Here is a 22,356-nt window from a genome sequence, read left to right as displayed (position 1 = left end):
CAACAAGAGAGCTGAAAATTGCCTTTACTATTGAGATGGTTTTAAATATATACTGTGGTTCGAAGCTCCCCTTTTAAGGTGTTGTACAGCTGCATTCCAGAGTTACTGTGCAGAATTAGTTGTATCAAATGTGAAGTTGGGAGGAATGTGCAGAATTATGCAGTCATCCCTCAAGGTCGACTGCTACAGTGGTAACAAGGGTCCTGAGGTCTCAACAGCTAAAAATCCTAGTCACCCAGACATTTGTGGGTCAGGTTGGTTGTAAACACAGCTTGCCCAATGATGGGGCATAGGAAATAGGATAAATCTGTTACCTGGGAAAACTCATTTTTAGAATCCAAACAGATGGAATGGCTGAGCTGGAGTGTTGTGAGTGGGAGCTAGAAACATTCTCAGTTTGTCTCAGGATGTCAACTCTTAAGGTGACAGTGACATTCCTTCAGTTTGTAGAGACGGCTGCTGACTGGCTGTGATTTAGGTCTGTAGGAAGGGTTTCCAGCTGGGTCTGTCACTAACCAGAGTTGATTCCTCAGCCTCTGCAAGTGTTTTTGCTGGTTTTTCATTGAGTGATAGTGTGTTGGTAGCTGTGGATTAATAAGGAAACATTTTCCTTCATAATCTCTATTATCAGAAAAAAGCTCCAAAGGCTCGTCACATTTGATGCCTTGTTTGCTTCTGTTCTACTTTATTGCAGGAGCAGCGTTTAATTAGAACCTTGCCAGCCTTGTGATAGAAAAGGTGGCATATCACCAGCTGGCTCCCCAAACTTAGGCTCGGAAGTGATGCACATAATACCACAGACTACATCAGCCAGAGGACAGCACTGTCACTGGGGTGGTCATAGGGTTGTTTAGAGTAGTGTTAGTAACAGTAGCACAATCTACCATATCCTTGCAGTTTTCTTTGTCTACAGTTTCTGGTTACTACTGGTGAAGGACAGCACAATCACGTTAGAACCTTGAAGGTTGAAGGAGACTGTTCTGGTCTGCTGATGATTTCTTGACTGTTAAGGCTGGTTTTCTCCCTAGCCTTCAGGGAAATGCAAATTGAACTACTTAGAGGTTGCACCTGGCCCAGTCAGAACAGCCACCTTCAAGAAACCTGACATCAAATTCTGGCAAGGATGTAGGAAAGAGGAACCCTTAATTATATTGCAGGGAGTGCCAATGATGACAGCCATTATGGAAATCAGTAAGGGTGTTTCCCCCAAAATAACTACCATGTGACCCAGCTATACTATTCCTGGCTATATGTACTCAGAATTGTGTATCCTACCAAGATACTTGTACATTCAGGTTCATTACTCCTATGTTCACAGTAGCACGGAAATGGAGCCAGGCTAGATGATCATCCACACATGGATAATGAAAATTGTGGTATAGATGCTCAATGGAATTTTATTCCACTGTGAAGAAAGATAAAAATTCCAGGAAAATGGGTCCCAAACTCAGATAAAAACTACATTCTCTAATATGCAGATCCTAGCTTGTAATATATACCTGAACACAATATTAACATAAAGCCTTCAAAAGCTAGAAGAGACCAAGAGAGGGTAAAGAGATGTTGAGGAAGGAGGAGATGGAGACAAAAAGGACACATGGGAAGGAGACTACAGGGGAAGTTCAAAAGAGCATGGAGGCTATCTACTTAAAACACACTTTGAAAAATGCCATAATGACTTCTAATACTTTATATACTAATTTAAAAACATTTAAAAATTTAATTTTCTGCTAGATCTGGGACCAGGGCTATTAAACACTAGTGAACTAGGCATCTCCATCTAAAAGTTCTTAGGGTAACTGTTTTCATACTGGTTAAAACAAGAGTACATGTGTGTGCTTCCCACATAACCCTGTGGTTATTTGCAAACAAATTTAGAACAGGGACCTAAAGTTGCATCTGATTTCTGCCAGTTTTCTTGGTTAACGAGGCACAGGTTCTTCCTTCCCTACATTCCAAGAAGGTAAATATGGAAGACAGACACGCCGATACTTTGAGAGAAGTCTTAGGGCAAGAAGCATTTTTCAGCTTTTCTGAAACCTCGATTATAAACCTAATCACACAGGTTTTCATCACTCCAGTCAGTACAGTCTTGGATGCCGTTTCTGCAGCGACTTCTGGGAATGCAGGCACAGTCAGCGAAGAAAACAGTATCACATCTCCAGCCTGAGCACGCTGGGCACTGTGAAACTAGACAATTGTATTTATTTTTAAAAGCATAACTTAAAATGTCAACTGGGAAAAAAATACTATTGGACAAGAAATAACCCTTTAGGTTTAAAAAAAAAATCAGTGAAACTATCATGGGAAAATCAGCAGATGATTGCTGAAGATTCTACACATAGTTTGAAAAGCCAGAGACGAAACTGCCTCTACCCATCAGCCCAAACTAAACATACTGACATGGTGAGTAAACAGGGAAGGGTCCCCTTGAGTTGGGGCAATCAGTCAGCAGGGGAACAGGCCTTTGCTAATTGTCAGCTAGCCAGAAGCAAAGGCCCTCTTCACACATCCATCCCTCTCCTTCCTAACTACAAAAATGTGTTTTCATTCTACCCTCCACCACTGGCAAAGAGCAGATCTGTGTGTTTCTGATGCCGCTTCCAGTGTATCAGTTGGAGCCATCATGCACTGGACTGCCTACGGGTTGGGGTCTTGCCTGCTTGTGAAGTAGGGATCTTTGCAGCTCAGTGTTAAGCCATGTTGGGAACATGATGGGGGACAAGGATGAAAGTGAGGAAGAAATGACCAGGTTAACAACTAGTTTTTTGAGAGCTAAAACACTGAACAAAACTTTTGTATATCTTGAAGAATTGCCAGAGAAACCCAAGTGAAAGTTGATAATAGATGAGAGCTTTCTGTTAACATTTTCTTGCAAAACTGACTTTGTTAACTTTCTTGCTAGAGAACTTGTCTACTTGAAATAGACATGAACTAATGAAATAATATAGTTCCCTCCCTCTTCCTCCTTCCCCTCTTGTTTCCTCCTGCTATCTTCCTTTCTTCTCTCCCTGTCTATCTCCTTCCTATTGGTTTTTGGTGGTGGGGCTAGGAATGGAAGCCAGGATCCTCAGCCTGCCTAAGCCTGCTCTCTACCTTGGCATTCCCTGCGGCCTAGGGAATGATAGAATTTCTTAGTCTGTGTGTGTAAATCCCCTGTAGAAGGTTTCTAAGTTAGGGCTAATTTGTGTAATTGAAGTGTAAGGGCAGCCACTCCCAGAACCCATTAAAAAGATCAACTATGGAATTTTCGTTTTTACCTGACTCATCTGAGCAGTCACCGCAGTCATTCTTTGTGTCACACACCCTGTCCACATATATCCATGTCTTCTGGTTGGGACACTTGAAAATCAAGTTTGGTGGGAGACTGTTGGGCATTTGACCTATATTGTATAAATAAATTATTTATAGTGGAAAAATTATTCATGAAAATGTTTAAATGGTAGTTCTGAAGTTTATCTTACTACTACTACTACTACTACCCTACTGCTTTAAAGACAGGGTCTTACTGTGTAGACCTAGCCGTGAACTCAGAGACCCACCTGCCTCTGCCTCCCAAGTGCTGGGATTAAACACATGGGCCACATTGCCCAGCCCTGGCTATTGTTCTTTACTTTGTCTACTGTTGTAGAATATTAGTTTAAGAAAATAATAGACAGGACTGTATACCTAATCCATCATAGGGCTGTTCTGAATTGGTGATACATCCAATCTGAAAGCTGCAAGAATGCTGGATATCACCTGCTTTGTGCCACTGTCCCCATTATTTCTTCTCCTTTTTTTTTCTTTCCTACCCATGCTCCAAAACTCTCCAGGCATAGGCTCCCCTCCTCCCCACCCCCCAGACAGGGTTTTCCTGTGTAGGCTTGACTGTCCTGAATCTCACTCTGTAGACCAGGCTGGCCTCGAATTCACAAAGATCCACCTGCCTCTGCCTCCCAAGTGCTGGGATTAAAGGTGTGTGCCACCACTGCCTGGTGGCATAGGCCTTCTTAACTTGATGGTTCTGTTCATTTATGCTGTGGAATATTTGTTTAATGATGCAAAGATGTGTTGCATTCTTTTAGGTTACATTTATTTAACTCAGTGAAGCTGTGTTACTTTGCCTGCCTAAAATACCTGATTGGTTTAATAAAGAGCTGAATGGCCAATAGCTAGGCAGCAGAGAGAAATAGGCAGGGCTGTCAGGCAGAAAGAATAAATGGGAGGAGAAATCTGGGGAGAGAGATGGGGGGGGGAGAAGAAGGAGAAATGACAGCAGGAGCCAGCCACCCAGCTACACAGCAAGTCATGTAGTAAAAAGTAAAAATAGGTATATAGGATAGAGGAAGGTAAAAGCCCAGAGGCAAAATTTAGACGGGATAATTTAAGAAAAGCTGGCTAGAAATAAGCCAAGCTAATGCAGGCATTCATAAGAAACAATAAGCCTCTGTGTATTTATTTGGGAGCTGGGTGGCAGGTCCTCAAAGAGTAAGAATAAGAGACTAAAAACAACCAACTTCAGTCCACCTCACCACAGTAGGTGGCAGATTCATCTCCACCATATCCACAGTCCATCTTGCCATCACAAAGCAGAGAGGGCAGCAAGCAAGTGGTGTGGTCCTCACACAGGAAGCCTGGTTGCTGTGAAGCTGTTCTGCATTGGTGAGACAGCTGATCTGAAAGATGCAAGAATGCCAGGTATCCTCACCTGCTTTGTGCCACTGTCCCCAATATTTCTTCCCCCTTCTTTCTTTCCCACCCATACTCCAAAACTCTCCAGAGATAGGCCTTCTTAACTTGATGGTTCTTCCTTTTCCCTCAAAACCATTGGCATCTGGCAAACAAGTGTAGACTCAGTCCCAGCAAGAGGTAATGGCAGGCAGCTGAGAGGTCAACAGGCCTGGTCCCCGGTATGAGCTCTGTAACGGATTGGATATTACAGTCCTGTCTATTATTTTTCTTAGCTGAGGTAACTTGCTATGTCAACCTCATGGTCGTATTGTGAGTAAAATTAAATTAAGATTTTTGTTTTGGAGGTCCTGGAGATTGAACTTAGGTTCTTACGAATACTGGGAAAGGGATCTACCAGCAAGTTACAACCTCGCCTCTGATTAAGATGATGATGACCAATGATGAGACAACATGTCTTAGCTCAGATTGATTTTCGAATCACTGACATTGAACATGATCCTCCAGCCTCTACCTCTGGAGTACTGTGATCACAAGTTTGTGACACCAGGCCTCCACAAGTTTGTAGAGCTGGGATAAAACCTAGGACTTCCTATATTCTAGGCAAGTATTTTACCACTGGGCTACACCCTCAGCCCCCACATGATAGTATTTTAAAATATAACGGAATCTACCTATTTGAAAGGGAAAGGTCTTTTTAAAAATCTCAAGTGCTATGGGAAAAAAAACCAAACTGATGGAAGTTATAGAAATACTGGTGTGTATCAGGCTTATTAGTTATGAATGCTAGGCCTAGCTTAGGCTTGTTTCTGGCTAGCTCTTTTAACTTTAACCAACCTGTTTCTCTTTATCTACTTTTTGCCTTGGGGCTTTTTACCTTTCATTCTTACTTTCCTGCTGTCTTTGTGTCTTTCTAGCAGCTGCCTGGCTTCTGTTCCAGGCTTCTCCCTCTTTTTCTCCCTGTTCTCTTTCTTTATTCCTTTTATTCTCTCAAGCCTAGAATTCTCCTATTTATTTCTTTTCTCTGCCTAGCTATTGGCCATTCAGCTCTTTATTAGACTGATCAGGTGTCTTAGGCAGGCAAAGTGAAACAAATGCAACACTTTGTTACATAATTAAACAAATGCAGCATAAACATATGTAATACACTTTTACACAGTTAAAAGTAATGTTCAGTAGCATAAACAAGTGGGACATCTTTGCCTAGCTAAAATAATATTCCACAACACTGGTGACACTTGTATCTCAGCATAGTTGTGTCTTCCCCCATAATCCCTTTCAGCTGTGCAAAGGGGTACACAGTGGGGGCGATATCTGAGGTACTTGGCTTGGAGTTTACTTGATGATGGTGCATTTTCAACTTGAACAATTAAGAGGCAGATAAAAACAGATCCAATTGGTAAAGGCATTGTGGTTTCAGAAACAAGAATCCTTAGTTCTGGTCATCTGAAGGAATTGATATCAGTTTGGACCCTCTGAAAAATTGATACTAGGATGGAATGAGATGTGACTCTGGTGGGAAGTTAGTACCTGGGGCAATGCCTATGAAGGAGAAGGGCAGAGTCAAGCACAGGTGGGGAACATTAAACCCTGAAGAAAGTCTAATGTCCACGGCAGGACAGATTTAATGAAGGTCTGTGTGCAAAGTTCCTCACTGAAGCACTGCCCACATCCTACAGCATGGGCTGGCTCCAGTGTCTCTGCAGTACTGACCTTAACTAGGCTGTTGGGAAAGCAGAGTGATGGATCCAGAGTCTAGTGGCTGGGACTGTCTAGTATAGAGAGATCCTGGGGACATCTGAGTTTGGTCTTTTACCCTTAGGAGTTACCCAAATGAGCAATGGAAGAAAAGCACATCACAGCAGAGGCAAGGTAGGGGAGGGAGCTAGGTTATACACGTGTGTATGTGTATAATTGCAATGGTTTTACTTTTTAGACAATACCCATTTCTCACTATGAGGTTTTGTTTTTAATTCCTTTACATTTATTTATTTATTTGTGTGCATGTGTGCACATGCCAGCCACAGTGCTCACGTGGAGTTCTAAGAACCATTTGCAGGAGTTGATTTTCTCCTTCTGCCATGTGGGGCTGAATGACACAGGTCATCAGGCTTGGCAGCAAGTGTGACCTCATCCACTGAGGCCACTTTTTGTTTGTTTGTGGTTGGTTGGTTGGTCTTGAGATAATCTTGCTATGTAGTCCAGGCTGACTTGAGCTTGTGACCCACCTGCCCCTCCCCCTACACCTGAACTGGATTCTTAACACTATTTTTCATATCTCTTCCTCACGTACCTCAGGTTTGATGCAAGACAAAGTCCGTGTCCTTTGTGCCCCCGAAACAGTCTAAACTCAAGGGTCCCTACAAGGCTCAGTTCCAGTTTCAATTCTTTCATTTCCATGTCCCTTCATCACTGGTGCTTGCTGAGTTCTCTCTAATTTCTAATTATACGGTATTCCGCCACCCATTGCCCAATTTACAGTGGAAATTCCTTGAAGGTAGAGACCGTATCCTGTGTATACTTAAGAATTGGGCTGACCTGAGTCAGAACGCTTTCTTGTTTACTTCACAGTTACATGATCCAGGGCAAGCTGTCTTTCTCCCTGAGTGTCCTTCATAACTGCCCATAATAGGCACATTCCCGGAGTTGAGGACAGCAAGAGATGTGCAAAATGGCTGATGGCTGGCACATAGCACATGCCAACCACTCCCCATCAGTAGGTTCACCCACTTTGGAACATCCGCAGTGTAAATACATGTGTGTGGTGACACATACTTGCAGGCTTCCCAAAGGTGATCCCAACAGCAATCACTGTGACGACAACTCCAAGTACAAGAAATGCCACACAGGAAGTCACAAGACATTTTCTGGTGGGAAGGCAGCTGTGACCTGTCACAGCAACACAGAGAGACATGAAAGAGAGCAAGTCATTACAGAGTAGAGGCCCCTGTGAAATAGTGGGCTTTGACATCTCACTGTTGACACTCTGTCCTAACGTATTATCTGATACACAGAAGAAAGCTTTAGGTACAAAGACTTTTCTACAGAGTGTAATTGATCACAGGAAACCTAAGTGTTTGGTAGTGCTACACCACACCCCAGCATCTGCTTCCTAAAGGCAGGGAGCAATCGCTAGAGATTAAGTGCATGAATTTATAAAACGGTGATATAGTCAGGGCTGTACAATCTGTGTGTGTGTGTGTGTGTGTGTGTGTGTGTGTGTGTGTGCCTGCATGCTCACATTGTTGTTCTTTTGTTTAAAATGATGGCATAAAGCTGGAAGGGGATCCTGCGTGGGGGACCATTGCACCCGAGGTGGGGTACAGGCAGACAGAGCTTGAGTAAGAAGTTTTATTAGAAAAGAGAGGGAGAAAAGGGAGGAAAGAGAAAAGAGGTAAAGAGAAACAGAGACAGAGGGAGACAGAACGAGAGAGGAGAGCAGAGCTGGAAAAAGAAAGGAAATAGCAGAAAGAGAGCATTAGTGGGTGGGAGTCTGTCTTTTAAAGGGTCATTTGCACCTTCGTGCAGACTAATACTCATGGAACCCTGGGCTGACCAGGGTACTGCCTGAGTGCATTCTGCCAGGTGACAGGGGAAGGCCAGCATAATGCGAATACTTACACACTCCTTAGTGAGCATGTGAGTCAGAGAACAGCTTTTAAGAGTTGGTCTTTTCTTAATTCAATCATTGGAAGCCAGAAGACCCACTTCTAATCTGGATCTTTGAGTTGGGAAGATCCACCTTTAATCTGGGCCACACCTTCTGCTGGCAGTCTATACAAGGACATGGAAGAAGGAAACACTTTGCTCTTTGGCTGCTTACTCTCACCCCACTGGGAACTTCATTCCTTTACTGGCATTAGAGCCTACTTTGGGATTTAGGCACATACTGAAGACCAGCTGAGACATCCAGCCTTGTGGACTGAATGACTGCTGGATTTTTGGACCTTCCATCATTGTTGGACTAGCTGGACTGTAACCTGTATATCATTTTTATGAATCCCCTTTCTGTATATATAGTGATTCATTCTATAAATTGTTACTCTACCAAAGGATAGATACGATAGACTCTGATGACACCCTATGGAAGGCCTCACCATCCAGGGGGAGCAGAAAGGTTATGTGATAGGTAGGGTTTTAGTTGGGGGAGGCTGGTAGGGGAGGAAGGGAAGGAGAGGAAACTGGGATTGTCATGTAAAACAATTATGTTTCTAATTCAAATAAAATCTGCAAAAAATTATTCTAAAGGGAAAAATTGTTACTCTAAAGACTAATATACTCTTCTAGAATACTTCTTAAGGTTTTATGATTGTCTGTTCTTTCATCAGCAAAATAACTAAATGAAATGCAATTAGCATTCCTTCAGGACTTATGGATATTTATAATATATATATATATATATATATATATATATATATATATTAAACCATCGTGCAAAATAGAAATTCAAGGATAGGATTAAACATCGTGCAAAAACAGATGTTCTAATGTAGTCTTCTTAACCCTGCTGGGTCTTCTCACCCATGCTTCTCAGTTGAAATTACTTTCTTTTAAATGCTGCATTTATGAGCGCCAAGTTAGAAAAGAATTTGATTCAATAAGACACTGATTATTTAGCGCCAGAATTTCAAGTGTATTCAAAGATCGATGCAAACGCTACTCATAAAAAAAGAGGGAGAGCCGGGCGTTGGTGGTGCACTCCTTTAATCCCAGCACTCGGAAGGCAGAGGCAGGCAGATCTCAGGGAGTTCGAGGCCAGCCTGGTCTCCAGAGCGAGTGCCAGGATAGACTCCAAAGCTACACAGAGAAACCCTGTCTCGAAAAACCAGAGAGAGAGGAGAGAGAGAGAGAGAGAGAGAGAGAGAGAGAGAGAGAGAGAGAGAGAGAGAGAGAGAGAGAGAGGAGAGGGAGAGAGAGAGGAGAGAAAGAGAGAGAGAGAGAGTTAGGCTTCATTCCAAATGATTTGTTTGTGCAGGCCTGAAGGGACTGGGACTGGCAGATGGCAAGGGTGGGAAGTGCCAATTCCCTCTTCAATCGTTCGGCAGAAGCAGATGCGCATGCACTCACAGACAGCATGACTGTTAGGTGTCCAGCTGAAGAGCCCACAAGCGTTTGTCTTGGGCCTGCACGGCTTTTCCTCATTTGCAGGCTAGGCAGCATCCCATGCAATCCAAGTTATGCACTCAAGAGGGCAGCAGTGAGCAATTGGGTCAGCTTCCTGCGAACCAGCCAGCACTTTGTGCATGTTAGGGCGTCTCACAGGACAAAGACTGGGCGTACCCGGAAACACATAATATACTACTGCTGATGACAGGTTAGCACCTTTAAAGTCTTTAGATGTAAATTTCCAGCCGCTTGCTTCTGCCTTTGTGACCACGGTGTTTTCCCTTTGGTAACCAGGCTAGAGGTGTAGATGTGTTCAAATACCCTACCTCACTTTCAACAGGAGCCTGTGAGATGCAGCATTGGTGGGAGGAACAGACGCAGAGCTGTGAAACTTGCCCCAGCCTTTAACACTTAGTTTGTGACAGAATTGGACTTGGAGCCGAATGTCAAAAAAGGGGAAGAGAGGTAGCGTTCCTTGTATGCTCAACTACACAGCATCTCTGGACAGTTGTTCAAAGGCCTGGAGCTTCTTTACAAGAATTACAAATCAAGCCCAGCCGTGGTGGCTCACGCCTTTAATCCCTGCACTTGGGAAGCAGAGGCAGGGGAATCTCCGGGTTTGAGGTCAGTTGGTCTATAGATCAAGTTCGGAGACAGCCAGAGCTAACAGAGAAACCCTATCTTCAAAAACAAAACCTCCAAATTTTTACAGATTTGTTTTTCACTATGATAGTACCCTGGCACAGACTGATACCAGCATTCCTCCCTGACAGAACCACGAGGAGAAGCTTTGCTTCTGCTGAACCATGAACAAGGCTGGGATGTCTTTTCTTGTGCACACAGATACTGTGGATTGTAGTTTGAAGCTCACGTTATAAAAACAAGCTAAATTATAACATCAGACATGACTAATTAACTAACCCTAAGGTGGCCATGCAGTTTCTGCAGAACAGTGTCATCCACTTACCCATCAACGTTAAACAAGCATTACAAATTTCTAGTTTACCAGCTTTGTGGAATTGGATTTTAACCTTGTCCTATAATTATATATCAAATGCTATGGTTTGAAAGTTTGTGTACCTCCAAAACTTGTACGTGAAAAAGTGTTTACATTTTCGAAGGAGCCTCTAGGGCCATGATTCCCAACCTTCCTAATGCTGTGACCCTTTTTATAATTCCTCATGCTGTGGTGACCTCCAACCATAAAATTATTTTCATTGCTACTTCATAACTGTAATTTTGCTACTGTTATGAATGGTAATATAAATATCTGATATTGCATATCTGATAGGTGACCCCCGTGAAAGGGTCATTCAACACCCAAGGGGTTGTGACCCACAGATTGAGAACCACTGCTCCAGAGGGTCAGGTCCATCCTCATGAACAGGAACAGTGTTCATTAAAAAAAAAAAATCAAGACTTCAGAAACCGCATGATTCAGCATACACTCTAACTGAGAGGCTGCAAGCAGGAAGAGTTCCTCACCAGACCCTGAATCTGCTGGTACCGGGGTCTTGGCTTTTCCAGACTATAGAACTTCTGTTAGAAAATATCCAGTCCGCTGTACTTTGTTAAGGCAGCCTGGACAGACTAACCGAAGTATCTAAAGCATGACACTTCTACATCATGTATGATTTTTGGTTTTGTTTTCGTTTTTTTTTTTTTGTTTTTTTTTTTGTTTTGTTTTGTTTTGTTTTTTTGAGACAGGGTTTCTCTGTTTAGCCCTAGCTGTTCTGGAACAAGCTCTGTAGGCCTGGCTGGCTTCGAATTCAGAGATCCGCCTGCCTCTGACTGCCGGGTGCTGGGATTAAAGGCATGCGCCACCACCGCCGGCTCATTTACGATTTCGTGCATTAAAATAACATAACAAAATTAAAAATGAGGGCAACTTGGTGGCAATTAGGGTAATTTCCCAGAAGTACAAAGTAACCGGTTAAGTGGGTTTGAGGAAACAGGGTCCTTGCTTGCCTTTCCCACTAGAGGGCACCTCATTAATGAGTACCGGCACTTCTCTCCAGTAACATAAACTCCAGCTCTTCCCTTACTGCATGCAACCCCACTTTCAGCTCTGCTTGGCAGCTTCTTTTGAAAAAAGCTTTGGCTTCAATGTAGTGGAATAAACCTTATTTTACACATGAAGGGCCCGGGGATCAAATGGGTAAAGTTATGGTACGATTGAAGCTCATTGGAGAGACACAAATCCCACACCAAGAGTTCGGGAAAGCTGTATGTTTCTCGCAGGGCTGCCATCATCCTGTTTCAAACATGGAAGACCAAACTGTAGGGGCATGGCTGGAGGGATGATTCCTCATGAAGCGTTCCCATAGGCCAATGAGGCACCAAGATTGTTAGGATCGGAGCCTCCCGTTCCCCAAGCATGGGATACGCGATGGTGGGGAGCTGTAGGGGCCCTGAGTGAACGTGTATTGTTGACAAGGACCAATGCTGCAGACTCATGGGAGCTGGCAAAACCATCCTTAGGTCAGGCTCAGGTCAGACAAAGCCTTCCTCTGGTCCGTGGCCTATGTTGGCAGTATCTCCCTCCTGAGACCAAGACTGTTTCCCTATAGGGACATATAGGGACCTCCAACTGAGACCATCTAACCCCTCCCGCTGTGCTACTGTACATAGTAGGTAGTTCTGAATTGTCTCCTCGTTGGTGCCCCTCTATCAGATCCCAGCTTTTCTGTACATGTATTTGTCCGTTGTCCATTCCTTCATCAGCCCAGGCAGGTTTCCATAACTAAGCTATGCTGGACAGGGCACGCCTGATGCTGGACTTGCACCTGCCAAGGAAAAGCTGGGTGACCCCCAGCAATGGCTACGCCAGCCACCCTTCTTCCTTTCATACCACTCCCCTTTCCCTAACATATCTGGGCCTGCAGGAACACTTCCCCGACATCCCTGATAAGTATTTGCAAAGCTTCCGTTTCTAGAGCCTCAACCCAAAGTTGGAGCATCTAGAGGCAAGGCCAGGTAATGTATATTTAACAAATGTCCCAGGTATTGTTGTCACCAGGAAAACAGGATCAGATGGGCAGGCTCCAAAATTCATGGTCAGCATAAACTCCTGATTGACTGCACACATAAGTGTGAGAAGCTGATCCAGGAGTTCCTGCCATTCACACTAAAGAGAAGGCTGTCAGAAGATTAGTGAGTCACTCACCCAAGCTCAAGGACCTGGGAAAACAAGATAGGCCTGTTTTCATCATAGGAAGACTCAGTAATGTAGTATACTAAAAGGATGTGTGGAGGTTTACAGGGGGACAATGCCTTGGGGGCACTGAGGTGGCAAAGAGGAGCAGAGAAGTTTCCTGAGGCTGAGGCAGGTGTGTAGAGGAGATCTGAGCCTACAATGGAGGCAACTGCATCTGCGGAGCCAGCTCTGCCCCTTCCATCATCAGAAAGGCATTTGTCCAGCTCGGTATACCAACTGGCAGTAGCTCAGCTTCAGAGAAACCAAGTGGACTCTCAGGGTGGCATGTCCTGGCATGGGAAGACTCTATTAATACATTTTATATTACTACAATAAAGTACTCGAAGCAGACTAACTTTATAGAGAAAACAGGTCTATTTAACTCTGGGGTTCAAGGGCATGGCAGCAGTATTGGCTGAGCTCTAGTGAGGACCTCATGGCATGGCAGACAATGTCCCAACAGTGGGAGTGCATGTGAGGGGGAGATCCCATATTGAACCAGAAAGCCAGAGTCACTCAGGGATGGAGCTTGTTTCTATAGCAACCTGCTCTCATCAGAGCTCGGAGGACCCATGGGAGTTCTCTTAGCCCTTCTCATGGATCAGCCATGAGTGTATTAAGAACTTCATAGTTTGCCTGATTTCTAAAAGGCTTCCCCAGCTCTCAGCTCTACCACAACAGGAAACAAGGTCCCAGTGTGTGAATATTTGGTGACAAATGACATCCAAACCATATCAGAGGTTAAGTTCATGTGCATTGTCCAGTAAGAAACAGACACATGGAGATAAGGAGTGAACTCTTTTAAGAAAAAAAAAAAACTTCATCCAAAATAGTTGCAGTAGGCAAAACAGGCAGATCTCAACTCTACATATTACAGAGAGAACTGAGCATTGTATAGCCAGCATGCAGAATGAGGGACCAGGCAATATGACAGGGCAAAATGACATCTGACATTAGTCGGTGATGTAAGATTTTTGTGCCAAAATTGAGCGTAGCAGGTGTGGTGGTTTGGATGAGAATGGCCCCAAATGGCTCATCTGTTTGAAGCTTGGGCTCCAGTTGGTGGAACTGTTTGGGAAGAATTAGGGGTGTGGCCTTGTTGGAGGAGGTGAGCTACTGGGGTGGGCTTTGAAGTTTCTGAAGTCCCTGCCATTCCCAGTTAGCTCTCTCTCTGCTTTAGGCTACATGTCCAGTGCCATGCCTGCCTACTAAAAGTTGCCTTGGCCATGGTGTCTCTTCACAGCAATAGAACAGCAACTAAGACAGCAGGCAGAGGTCAAGCGAGTGAGCCTACTTACAGAGTCAGGTAACTGTGGTTTAAAGAGAAAGTCTTTGTCAGGGACTGAGACCTCTTTCAGTTTGGATGAGTCAGTCACAAGGTAGTGAGAATGAGTCTTTAGGGATAAAACAGCCTCCTTAGGTGGATATGGAAGCTGGATAGGCCTGTCTGGCTCAACACAGCGACATAATAATGTATGACAGTCACAGCCGCCACTCCCTTTCATCGAGTGCTTATTATACGCCAGTAACTTTAGGTACATTATTTCAAACCCTCAAAACAATCTTGCCAAGACAAGTCCTTAGCTTTATTGTCAGAGAAAGAAAACCGAGGACTTTAAAAACACCATGACATCAGGAGTTGGATCCAGACATTTGATTTTTAAAGCTTCATGCCTTTTCACTGTGTGGCAAATCTTATAGAGATTGTAAATGGAATCACTTATAAGATGAATGAGTAGATTCACAGATGGACTAAAATGGGTTTCCAAATGAAAGGACTCAGTCTTTGTTCTCAAGAATCATCTAATTCTGTGTTTTATTTATGTATTGGAGCAGGAACTCATTATGCAGTCCTGGCTTGCTGGAAACTAGCTCTGCTGGGTGGATCAGGCTGTTCTTAAAGTCTCAAAGATTTGTCTGCCTCTACTTCCCAGCACTGGGATTAGAGGTGTGTGCCATCAGCTTGTTTTTCTGTCTGCCTTCGTGTTAATGTGACTGGAATGTTTATTAAGAATGGTCACTCAACTCTAAGGGTCTTGCCTCTCACAGCAAGGCAGGTAAAGAAACAATGCATAGCTGAGAACTCGGAGTCCCTGGGAAGAACACAGTGCACTGTACCAGTGTCCTAGAGTCGTTGGTCAAAGTGATGAAAAGGAGAAAGCTTGTCACATGGACAGGCTCTTTCTGTCTCAGCCTGTAGTCTGTGGTGACAGGCTGTTCCCAGAAATGCACCATTGACTTGAGTGCTCGAGTGGCCAGGAATATTAAGAACTAACTCAAATTTGGCTCCAACTCTAGCGAAAAAGGATAAACAAAATCTTTCTAAAGTGGGAAATAGCTCAGGACTATTTCTCTTGCCTTTCCAGATCATCAAAGCTAAGCTTTTCAGCACCAGAACTTTGTCTTGAATTCTTTGTAATACACTTCTGTCTTCAGCTGCCCAAGATTACCACCAACTCAGCGTTTTTATTCTGGGGTTGCTGATTGGCCTTTTGCAAGTCCTGTTGACATTTCAGCTGCTTTTGAACCATTACCTCTTTTTGTCTCCATGGAATGGGTCAAGTCTTATTAACTTCTCTGAAGACTGGCTGGCTTTTCAGGGACCTTCAATTATACTGACTTGTGTGCTTATAAACTATGCAGTGAGAACAGACCGATAGATGGCTGACATGGAGGAAAAGGAAATCTCTTTCTGCCCAGTGCCAAGTATATTTTTGTGAGTTTCTAGGTACACATCAGACTGTGAAAAGTTCTAGAAGTGCTGATGTGTGATAGCTCAGGTAACAGCAAATATGTTTAGGAGTTTCCATGCTTGTTTGTTACAGAGAACAAACAGTGTCTGGCAATTGGCTTTGGGAAAGCGAATGGATATGGTTCCTAAGAAGACAGGACAAAGGTATTTCTGCTCACTTTCTTTCACATGTGATCTAGGACAAGTGGAAGAAAAGGCAGAGTGATTCCTGTGTAAAAAAAATGGCTGACACACCGTCTCAGCTATGGCACATGGTGATTGAAAGTAGAAGGAGCGACAATGACCTCAAAGAGTTTAGTTTGGTGATGGCTAAAGATCTTTATGACAGTGTGATGAAGAGCCAGATAACTGTTCCTCTCTACTCTCAGAAAGCATCAAGGATGAGGAGTAGCATGGAAGCAGGGGCAGGGCAGGGGGTGGGGGTGGGGTGGGGTGGGACGGGAGTCATTAGGTATCACTTTGGAGTCTGTCTGGAGAACAGCTGGAATTTGGGTCCTGTCTCTCTCTAGGCAGCGGGGCAACTGAATCTTCAGGCTTGATTTCTAGAGAGCACAGGAGCTATGGGTTTAGAGGCAGCAGGCATGCTGCAGGTAGAGTGAGGCAGAAAGTAGAAAACAAGCTTAAGTGCACGCTACCCGGGGCTCTCAAAAGCCAATTCCACGTCTGTCCTCGTGGTCAGGATGAATAAGCCCTTCACTAGAGAATAAGTTCTGCATGCTTTAACAGACGGAGGCCCCAAACAGACAGAAAGTATTAGTTACTTTTTCATTGCTGTGATAAAGTGTCATGACGAAGGCAAGAGTTCCTGGTCCATTATGGTCATGCCAGAGAAGTGTGGCAGAAGACAGGCCTGGTGGCTGAAGCAAGCTGAGAGCTCCCATCGTAAACCACAGAGAGAAAACTGGGAATGGTGTATGGCTTAGAAACCTCAATGTTCACCCCCCAGTGACACACCTCCATACCTCCTAAACCCCGCTAAACAGTGTCACCAACTGGGAACCAAGTATTGAAACATCTGAATCTCTGGGAGATGGATATCTCACTTAAACCATCACACAGATGCAGTGTACTTGCTTTCCCAGACAGGGTCTCATGTAGCCCAGGCTGATCTCAAATTCACTGTGTAGTCAAGGTCTTCGAGGATGGCCTTGAACTGCCTGTCTCCCAAGTGCTGGGGTTTCAAGCATGTGCCACCATGTACAGTACATGCAGTCCCAGGAATCAAACTGAGGGCTGCCTGCATTCTATCACCGTGGTCTGTGACTGGGCTCTATCTCCAGTCCACATGGATGCTTTTGAGGATGACCTGAGGAAAGTTAATTCAGGTGGCAGGGTAAAATGTGAAATAACTAATCACTAAACACTCCCCTGGGGACAGGAGATGATGTGTGGGGAGGAGACGGGAAGACACCACACACACAAAGAGCATTCTTAGAAAACAAGTCAGCGAGGTAGCACATGTCTATGGCCCTAGCACTCAGGAGGCAGAGACAGAGGACCATGAGTTCAAGGCCAGCCTGAGCTATCTAATGAGAGCCTGCCTCAAAACACTAAAACCAACTAAAGAAAGAATTCTGTGAAGTAAAAAGAATATATGAAAGCTGAGATTTCAACAAAGAGCTCAGCAGGGTTGCTCTTGTAGAGGATCCTAGTTTTTTGTTTTTTTTTTTTTGTTTTTAAAGGTAGAAACATCACCTCTTTTATGATGCTGATCTGAAGGTACATCTCCAGCAGGATGAAGAAAAGAGATTCCTGTCACCTGAAAGAGAGGTGAAGCCTTCACACAGTGACGGCCATGATACACATACGGGCTACAGAATAGGCTGGAACACGTGGACTTTACAGTGAGGCTGCCCGGCCATTTCCTTGCCTTTGACACAGGTAGTATCATCAACTGTTTAATACTTTCCAGCTCTTACTCCACTGTAGCACACCAGAAAGAACTATCCACAGAGAAGCAACTCTACAACAAAAGTACATCAGCCATCTGAGTTTAGTTGTGATGGGGATGACTCCTTACATATACTTTAAGATTTTTATCTTAAATGTCTATAGGAAAGCATAAGAATGTGATGTGCACAGTGTGATTGACCTTGAACACATTTCCATGTAATCACTACCCAAGGCAAGATTGAGGGTGCCCTCATGTTCCTGTGTGACTCCCATTCCTCCAATAGAGGTAACCAATAGTGGTTGTCACGGCAGGAGACATGAGAGGTAACAATGGGGTGGGGGTCCTCAGGGCTGGAGACCTGAGAGGTAACCAGTGGGTGGTCCTCAGGGCTGGAGACATGGTTCAGTGGTAAGGGCACATGCTGCTTTTGCTGATGATTGCAACTGGGTTCCCAGTAATCACATCGAGTGGCTCACTGTTGCCTGTAGCTCTAGTTTCAGGGGATCATGTGCCCTCTTCTGGTCTCCTCAGAAATCTGCATTCACATGCACACACTCTTACACAGATAGACACATAATTAAAATAAAATACAATCTTGAAAACTAATTGGGTTGTTTCTATTTGGGATTGTCATGAATACAAGTGTTGTGGTCCAGGACCTGGAACGGCAGAGAGAGTGGCTTGTTCTCTGGAAAAGGCCGGGATGCTAAACTCTGACTCGGCCAGGTAGGTGGGCTGTTAAATTCTTAACAACCATTTCTCAAACATCTGAGGGGCTCAGAAGCTGGGTTCTCACCAAGCCAAGAACACCAGCAATTGGCTTTATTACCACTGCCCATCTCTGTGGCAAGGAAACCCCAGAACATCCCAGGAAGAGATTTCGTAATGGGAGTGCACCTTGGAAGAGTTACCTGGCTTTGTGGGTGAACCCTGTGAGCCGCCATGAATCCCGAAGGCCAGTGCCTCAGTGAAAGCCGCTCCTCTGTTCTAGGAACCTCTAGAGCAGAAAACAGGAAGGAAGCTCATTAGCCTTCCTTGGTACAAACTGGTATCTGAGGAACCTGACATCGATTAACATGATGTTTTAGGATGCATGGTTCTGGAGAGATCACCTGGGAGACGGATTCATGTAGGTCCCAGGGAGAGGGAGTTGTATTGGTAACTGTAGCATGGGGTAATTCATGCTGAAGAATTAATGACATTTAGAGAAATCTCCTAATACTTTATGGGGAAGAGATGATGAACAGCTCGACTGAACACCACAAAGATAATTATGAGGTTTTTCACAAGTGGATTCTGGGAGATGTAACATATCTTGCTAGAACCTGTCCCCACTGGCTTGGGGGAGGGAAAATATCAAAATAACTAATTGTTTCAGATACTATGTGCCCATAAAGTAACTCAAGTGAATCTGCCATTTTGGAGACTAAACATACCATGTTGTTTCATGCATACTCCTCCCTGTGCATCCACAGGGGACTGGACCCAGTAATTCCTAAAGTTGACGCCCAAATGGACAGATGCTCAAGTCCATAAAGTAATGTGTGCCAGTATATATGTACAATTTATCCACGTCTTCTCATCTACTTCGTCATCTCTAGATAATGCAGTGTGAAGGATGGTTAAATAGTTGCTTGCAGGGAATAATGAGATGCGAAAAAGTCTGCAGATATTCAATACAGAGGCAATCTTGGTTATTTTGGTTATTTCTAGTAGTCAAGTGCATCTGTGAATCCAGACCTGTATGTATAGAGGGTCAGCTGTACTCATTTTATTGAGAGAATTCAGCAGGAAATGAATTGTAACTGTTCCCAGAGTAATAGTCACACTTCTGACCCTCTCAAATCAAAAGACCATAGAAGCACCAATAGTGAAGCATTTCTTTCTTTCTTTCTTTCTTTCTTTCTTTCTTTCTTTCTTTCTTTCTTTCTTTCTTTTGAGACAGGGTTTCTCTAGGTAATAGCTCTGGTTGTCCTGGAACTCACTTTGTAGACCAGGCTGGCCTCAAACTCACAGAGACCTCTCTGCCTCTGCCTCCCAAGTGCTGGGATTAAAGGTGTACTCAACCACTGCCTAGGTAGGAAAACATTTCTTGATTTCTGTTATGGATTCAATAACATGATAGATGTTAAGTAATTTTTTTAGATTTATCTTCTCTTATTATTTTATGTGTATTAGTGTTTTGTCTGCACATATATGTGTGCCTCACATACATGTCTGGTGCCCTTGGAGGGCAGAAGAAGGCATTTGCTCCCCTGGGACTGGATTTATAGACCATTGTGAGCCACCATGTGGGTTCTGGGAATGGAACCCTGGTCTTCTGTCAGAGCAACAATTGGTCTTAACCTTTGAGTTCTCTCTCTAGTGTCTGTATTATGTTTTTTAAAGATTTATTTATTTATTTATTTTATGCATATGAGTGCTCTGTCTTCATGTATGACTGTACACCAAGTGAGAGCATCAGATCCCACTGTAGTGGCTGTGAACCACCATGTGGTTGCTGGGAATTAAACTCATGACCTCTGGAAGAACAGCTAGTGCCCTTAACTGCTGAGCCATCTCTCCAGCCTCCTATGTTATTTTTCAAAAAAGTTATTACTTAAATTTTACTTTATATATATATATATATATATATAATATATATATATATATATATGTGCCTTGCATGTATGTATGTGCACCATGGACATGCTAGTGCATGTAGAGGCCTTACATATGCCAGACAAGGATCCCACCACCTAGCTATAAACACAGTCATATTTTTCTCTCTCTTTTGGGACAGAATCTCACTAAGTTGTCTGACTGGTCTTGAATTCATACTGCAGCCCAGGAAGGCTTATACTTGCAATTTTCCTGCCTCAACCTTCCAAGGAGTTGAGGTTACAGACCTATGACACTAGGCCTGGCTATTGTTACTTTCTGTTATGAAACAAATACACATACATTTTAAAAATTTATTAGCAACAAAATATAAAAATGTTGGGGATGGAAAGATGGCTCAGTGTTAAGTGCACTGACTGTTCTTCTAGAGGACCCAGGTTCAATTCCCAGCACCCACATGACAGTTCACAGCTGTCTGTAACTCCAGTTCTAGGGGATTTGACCCCCTCACACAGACACATATGTAGGCAAAACACCAAAGAACATAAAATAAAAATAAATAAATTATTTTTAAAAATACAAGAAGGTATAGCTACAATTTGGAATTTTACTAGTGAGAAGGCAAACTTATGAGACTGTCATTAGGCAAGTAATTTGAGGAGTCTTGCCACACACACACACACATACACACAAAAAAAAAAAAGATGAAAAAGAATACTTATGGGTTTACAATAGCCAGAGTTTGTGTAGCAATTCTTTCAAGCTATCAGATTTGCAAACATTTTAGTTTTCACACAGCAAATCTTTTAAGATCTAAGAGTAGATTCCTTGCCCCAACTGGATTATAAATGGTAAATGGTATAACCTGACAAAGCATCTATCTTATGCATGTATGTGTGTATCACCTATCATCTATCTATCTATCTATCTATCTATCTATCTATCTATCTATCTATTATCTACCAATTGTATAAGAATATATGAACACTTTGTGCTAAGAACAGAATTAAAAGTGTTAAAAAGTATTGCAATAAAATCTTACCCATACAGGAGGCTGACATTCCAAAGAAAATTTCAGAGTGACAAACTCTGAAAATCCATCCACTACTATTTTCCTTAAACGCCCAGGCATTTATTTTTATAATGATCAAGCATATTAAAACCTTAACCTTTTTTCCTGCAGATCTCCAGTTTTCCACTTCTTTCCCTGAGGTGACTCCTGGACCCACTATGCCGTCTCATATAAGCAGGGTGATGTAAGACAAGCGTTGTCACCAACACTTCAGGGCACCTGTATTCGTTTACCATCAGCTGATGAAAGAAGGGAGATTAATCACCAGGGTGATTTCCTTAACCCCAGCCATGCTTTCCCTGAAGTCTTAACAGGTCATGGTGACATGTTCTTTCAATGTCATATGGGACAAAGTCCCCCAGAGGATTATCTGGAGAAACAGAATCTGATTAAATAGTCACTGTTTGTTAAAGGCCACAGACTGAGTGAAATTACAGGTTGCTTCGTAGGTTTTAAATTGTTAAGAACTCTTACATGTATGGGGGTTTTGCTGCATGTTATCTGGTAGCATTTGCATGCCTGGTGCTATTGGAGGCTGGAAGAAGGCGTAGAATGCCCTGGAGCTGGAGTGCAGATGGTTACCAGCCACTGTGTGGGTACTGAGAATCAGAAAAGCTGTCTCTCCTGCCCCACTTTGGAGATTTTTATCTGTAAAACAAAACAAGTTCTAGACTGTGGGAATGAGCCATTCGATGCAGTGTAGGTTCCTGTTGCTCATTAGCTAGGTTTATATATGACCAGCAATCTTATCTCAAGGTCAGCCCAGTTCCCCAGCATCTTATATGGAGTCAGGGCCAGTTTTAACTTTTTTTTTTTTTTTTTTTTTTTTTTTTTTTTTTTTTGAGAAAGGATCTCTCTGTGTAGCCCTGGCTTTCCTGGAACTCACTGTGTAGACGAGGCTGGCCTCAGACTCAGCGATCTGCTTCTGCCTCCTGAGTGATAGAACTAAAGGGGTATGTCATAATGTTCAGCTAGTTTAGCTTCTCCCTGACTTCTTCCGTTATTCATGAAAAGATTAAAGTATTTGTCACAGGCTTAGTTGTATGAAGGTGTCCTGTCTTTGT

At 43.4% G+C, this 22,356-nt stretch overlaps 1 protein-coding gene and 1 long non-coding RNA gene across 2 annotated transcripts; one reads left to right on the top strand and one right to left on the bottom strand.

Moving 5' to 3' along the window:
* Positions 1-1,379: 1,379 nt before the first annotated feature.
* On the bottom strand, positions 1,380-4,739 carry LOC113834157 (low-density lipoprotein receptor class A domain-containing protein 1-like). Its single transcript, XM_035440514.1, has 3 exons — positions 4,515-4,739; positions 3,261-3,383; positions 1,380-2,190 (listed from the first exon to the last, which is right to left on the bottom strand). Exons 1-3 carry the CDS (start codon positions 4,555-4,557, stop codon positions 2,054-2,056), a joined length of 303 nt encoding a protein of 100 aa, XP_035296405.1. The 5' UTR covers positions 4,558-4,739; the 3' UTR covers positions 1,380-2,053.
* A 5,156-nt stretch (positions 4,740-9,895) lies between these two features.
* Positions 9,896-22,071, top strand: LOC103164203. Its single transcript, XR_003482531.2, has 3 exons — positions 9,896-9,985; positions 17,408-17,606; positions 21,404-22,071. It is a non-coding gene; the product is annotated as an uncharacterized LOC103164203 (long non-coding RNA).
* The last annotated feature ends 285 nt before the right edge of the window (positions 22,072-22,356 follow it).

The sequence above is a fragment of the Cricetulus griseus genome, chromosome 2, assembly GCF_003668045.3.
Source record: "Cricetulus griseus strain 17A/GY chromosome 2, alternate assembly CriGri-PICRH-1.0, whole genome shotgun sequence".
Taxonomy (NCBI): domain Eukaryota; kingdom Metazoa; phylum Chordata; class Mammalia; order Rodentia; family Cricetidae; genus Cricetulus; species Cricetulus griseus.
Note: the sequence above shows the minus strand (reverse complement) of the source record. Positions and strands in the feature narration are given on the sequence as shown.

What these genes read in the sequence shown, in the direction of transcription:
- LOC113834157 (XM_035440514.1), bottom strand. Translation starts at nt 4,557, where the DNA reads ATGGACTGTGGATATGGTGGAGATGAATCTGCCACCTACTGTG. An exon ending in TGAATCTGCCACCTACTGTG is followed by an intron (nt 3,384 to 4,514) that starts GTGAGGTGGACT and finishes TATACAATATAG; the next exon opens with GTCAAATGCCCAACAGTCTC. An exon ending in TGACTGCTCAGATGAGTCAG is followed by an intron (nt 2,191 to 3,260) that starts GTAAAAACGAAA and finishes ACAATTGTCTAG; the next exon opens with TTTCACAGTGCCCAGCGTGC.